Source organism: Dermacentor andersoni, chromosome 7 (genome assembly GCF_023375885.2).
Source record: "Dermacentor andersoni chromosome 7, qqDerAnde1_hic_scaffold, whole genome shotgun sequence".
Lineage (NCBI taxonomy): Eukaryota > Metazoa > Arthropoda > Arachnida > Ixodida > Ixodidae > Dermacentor > Dermacentor andersoni.
In genome coordinates, this window is record NC_092820.1 from 149,980,245 (window position 1) to 149,984,729 (window position 4,485).

At 50.2% G+C, this 4,485-nt stretch overlaps 1 protein-coding gene across 1 annotated transcript; it reads left to right on the forward strand.

Moving 5' to 3' along the window:
* Positions 1 to 1,797: 1,797 nt before the first annotated feature.
* Positions 1,798 to 3,356, forward strand: LOC126533602 (beta-1,3-galactosyltransferase 5-like). The gene has a single exon (XM_050180767.3). The coding sequence runs from the start codon at positions 1,887 to 1,889 to the stop codon at positions 3,231 to 3,233; it is 1,347 nt and encodes a 448-aa protein (XP_050036724.1). The 5' UTR covers positions 1,798 to 1,886; the 3' UTR covers positions 3,234 to 3,356.
* Positions 3,357 to 4,485: the final 1,129 nt, after the last annotated feature.

Consider the following 4,485-nt stretch of genomic DNA (forward strand, 5'->3'; position numbering starts at 1 on the left):
GTAGCGTAGCAACGGAGTCTATACGGGATTAAGCGCACCCCTACATTGACAGACCCGAACGTAAACCCCGACGGGGGCGTATGAGATCCTCGGACAGTTGGCACTTCAACGCTCGCCGGGAAACCGACGGAGCTTTACCGACTCATTGACTGCTTCGAGAGGTCAAGAAAAAAAAAAAACACAACTGCACAGCGGCTTGCGTATTCAAGTCAAGCAATTGCAGCTCGTGGTGTACATTCCGCGTCGCCAGTCGCGTTCTTCGTTTCGTCTGGAATCGGCGTGCCCCTTCCTCCCAACTTTTCGTCCGTCGTTCTTTGCTCGACGCGCAGCTTGTCTTGGAACGATTGTCGCATCGTCGCGCCGTCGCGGATGAAGGAAGCCATCTGTACGCTTGGCACCAACGACCAAGCCCGTCTTCAGAAGTCAGTCCTGTGTCTAAAAGCAAGAAGCTGTGAAGGCATTTGAGTTTCTGGTGCTGGTTGTGAAGGAAGTCAGCATGTGTATACCTGCAAGTTGAAAAATGGTGAGAGCTCGTTCTGATTCGTCACTATACATGGCCGCAAGAAGCGTGGTCAGATGTGAAGCGATTGGCGTTAATTCCAGTTTATAATTTCATCTTCTGTGCACGAATACCAAGTGAGCGTGTACCGTTGACCGCAGAAAGCCTTGATCAGCCATAGTGTTCATGTTCTGTTTCTTATTGACATAGCAGATACCATGAAGATCTGTGAATCATGAAGCTGCCTATGCTATTGACTTGGGATACTGCAGCGTCGTATCCAAATGCCACGACCCTATAGGCATGTGGCTCACTGTTAGGCATCAGCGCGGGGACTGCTATATCGAATCAAGGTGATCCTTCTCTTTACAAAAATAGTCGTGACAGCAAAAAAAAAAAAAAAAAAAAAAAAATCAGGCAGACGGGCGAAGTGAGCGGGGTTTGGGCATGTCGTGAATTAATTATCAACGCTGCCATGTGAAAGTGCTGTGGAATGGTTCAGTGAATGACGTCATTAAGTTCTAGTGCTGTTTTACCATCTCGTACCTGTTGCACGTCCTGTTGAGGCGAGAAAGAACATCATTCTGTGCTTGTCCCAGAACTCCAAGCCCGAAGCGGTCACCGACTTCGACGACGTTCGACTCAGATGTGCCTGGCTGCGAAGAACCCGCTTAATTGGTGACGTTATTTGCTGGCGTAAATTTTTTTTCTGAGGCAAGGCGATGGCGTAATCTTTAGTTTTCACTCAGAGAAAACGAGGAATATGAACGCAAATCGAGTGGTGTTTATATTTGTCGAGAAAAGACTGTGAACTGATGTGGTAGAAAGTGTGCTGCTTTCGCATTTTTGCACTCTTTCCACCATCTGAGGCATGCCGAACAAGTTTTCCAAGAATTGGCGCGGAAAAACGTCAGAAGGTGAAATCATTTTACTAATGTGTGCTTTAGTTATTGCGGCCGCTGTACACGAGCGTTGATTCGGATGTTGTGTCTATACGTAAAAAATGCGCGTAACGAGGCTGCGTGGATGTCGTTCGCCAAAACCGTGGTTTCCGAGCAAGAGAACGTCGGCGCTTATTCGGAACTGTAGGCACTGAATATGTGTTTTTACTTAAAGATTACGGCGGATTTCTGTATACATTCGCAATGTCATGTGACCCTGCGGTAACTCATAAATCAGAGCTACTTCGCTGTGAGTCCTCAAACATTTCATAGCGTGAGCTTAAAGAAAATGCTTAATATTGAACAAAAGAAGATGACGCCAGAACTGAATTGAGAAACGCCATCGAAGGGGAAATATAGTATGTTCCATCCTTTACAGAAGTCAACAGTTTCAAAAGAGGTGTACAAATAACACTTCATCAACGCGAGGAGTCAAGGGTCATCTAATGCTTTCGTCTTCTACGTTTTCCGCCAATATTCAAACATGGTGCGAGGATGACAGCATCGTGTTCAACGATACGTTAGGGAATAATAAGTCTATGTCGCTGGAAGTAGCACTCATGTGCAGACGAGGGGCCCTACGGCCTGCACAGGGCCGGCGGCATCTTATCCTCGCCCTTTTATCCGTAACAGTGCTGGCAGGGCTCTTAGCTTTCCTTAATAGTTCGCTGGAGGAGAATGGCGTAAAGCTTGTTTTGGATGCGCCGAGCATGGTCCGAATACGCTCGCGATACCTCCTCAGGCCCAGGGCTCGAGAAACGCGCCCACGACTTTCCGCAGTTCAAACTTGGAGCAGCGACCTGTGGGACACTGTCTTCGCTACCAAGACGCATCCCACCGTGGTGCCGTATCAGAATGTCTTTCTGGTCATCGTGATCGCGTCTGCGCCTTCTAACACGCGTCGACGGAACGCCATCAGGTCGACGTGGGGTCGACGTTCCACGGAGTCCAGCAGGTTCGACCGCAACACGTCCACGACCCTCTTACCGGTATTCCTGGTCGGCGAATGCGAAGATTCCTCTCAAAGGCGTCTGATACACAAGGAGGCTAAGGAATTCGGCGACATGCTGGTCGGCACCTACTTGGACACCTACCGAAACCTGACGCTCAAGACGATCCACGGCTTTCTCTGGGTCGCCGATCACCTCAGGCCCAGCTTCGTCCTGAAGACGGACGATGACTGCTTCGTCAACGTCGGTGTACTGCTCGACGTCCTGGCGGAAACCGTGATCTTTCAGTCAGAACCCGTCGAAACGAGCATCGTCAGCGAGAACTCGGGGAGCGAGGTGCCTCCGGGCGACGGGGCCGCCATTGAGCGGGCGTCGTCGTCTTCTTCGAGTCCCGGGAATGCCGGGCGTGCCGTCGTCGCCAGAGTACCGTCCCCTCTGTACGTCGGCAACATCAGATGGAACAACCAGGTCGTCAGGAACCCCAAGAGCCGATGGTTCGTTTCCGAAAGGGACTACGTCAGGGCTCAGTACCCGCCGTACGGAAGCGGAGCCGGTTACGTCCTGGACGCCCGCGCTCTCGACGTTCTCGCCAGGAAAGTGCGCCGAGTGAGACCCTTCGCGAACGAGGACGCTTACGTCGGGACGGTGCTCGGCGAGGCTGGCGTGAGACCGGTGCAAAGCTACCGGTTCGTTTCTCAGCCGTCGGGCCTGTGGACGTGCAACTTTCTCTACGTCGTGGTCATCCACGGGGTGTCTCACGACGATCACCGTAAACTCCTCGACAAGGTGAGGGCCGCTAGGGAACAGTGTCGCGACGTGGAACGCGACGTCGGTTGGGACTGAGACGACACTCGACGGTTGTAGAAGAACGAATGGCGACACTATATAAGATGTAAGTGTGTGATAGCGTTTTTGTTGTCAAAGGACATGAGTGCTAAAGAAAGGAGACCGCGGAAAAAAAATAAATGACACGCACACTGGCGCGCAGAAGTAGTTGTAGGTCTGTTCTGTACCTGTCCTGCTCAGCGTTGCCCTCTTGACTATGACATTGTGTTAGGTGTCTGTGAGATTTTAAGTTTGAAAGGCTGACGGAGACAGCTTGCTTCTGAGAGCGGTGACGTTGAGAATGAGGAAAAGGCGTACGTTACGGTGCCACGAACGAGTGCACGTCTGTCCGTGGCCAAAATACTTTTGTGGTCAGGCGACACATACAGTAGTCAACAAAAAGATATGATCTTTTGCACTTGTGTTCTGCGAGCTGAAATGCTCAGAATGTTGGTGCTGCGCTGTGCCGGACCGCTAACCTAGGGCAGTATAGTCTCTTGAACCGGCAGTGCCATCTAGCTCAACTTATTCACACCGCATGGCACACCCACTATGCACATATAGTTTGCGTACTTCCAGAGTGTATCACAATAAACCGTATATGCCATCCAGTATGTGAAAATACGTGCACGCTGGTGAGAAGTTTTACCGATAGCTGGAGAGGTTAGCCGAGCAAAAGGCTTGACATGCTACTGCATGTTTCTACCAGCTAAACGTTGCTACAGGCCGTTGTGGCTTTTCCAAGGGACATTGAACTCTGTATGATACTCTAACGAGTGCTTCGCGCTTTTCACTGGGGTTTATTGTCAGAAACATGAATATGTATTGCATATTAGCACACACACGTGTAGAAGAAGAAGGCCTAAAAATTAGAGGTCAAGTAATCAATCTCTATATAACTTTGCGGCTTCACAGAGGGGCTCGCAGTGGACGTGTCACCGAATGTGCAGTGTTTCTTTTTCGTCCCGATTGTTTTCTGCGCTGGTGTTCGCCGTCAGTATTAAACAGCAACTTTTCCAGCATTCTGTATACTTCTAAGAAAGGAAAACGTAATTGAAGAATGCAAAGGATATGGCGTCCAAACGAGGCAGAGGACCCGCAAGAAGACGGATACACGAAGGGATCAAATGTGCATTGTCGAACAAGGAGTGTCGCAGGCCATATGGTTTCGACAAGGGCACTTATTCTTCGCTCGTCGAATCATTGGCTCCTGCCTGTGACAAGCCTTGTTCGACCACAATTGATCGCAAAGAATAAGGTGGGCCGTGTA

Coding starts and splice junctions, on each gene's coding strand:
- LOC126533602 (XM_050180767.3), top strand. CDS start 1,887: ATGCTTTCGTCTTCTACGTTTTCCGCCAATATTCAAACATGGTGCGAG.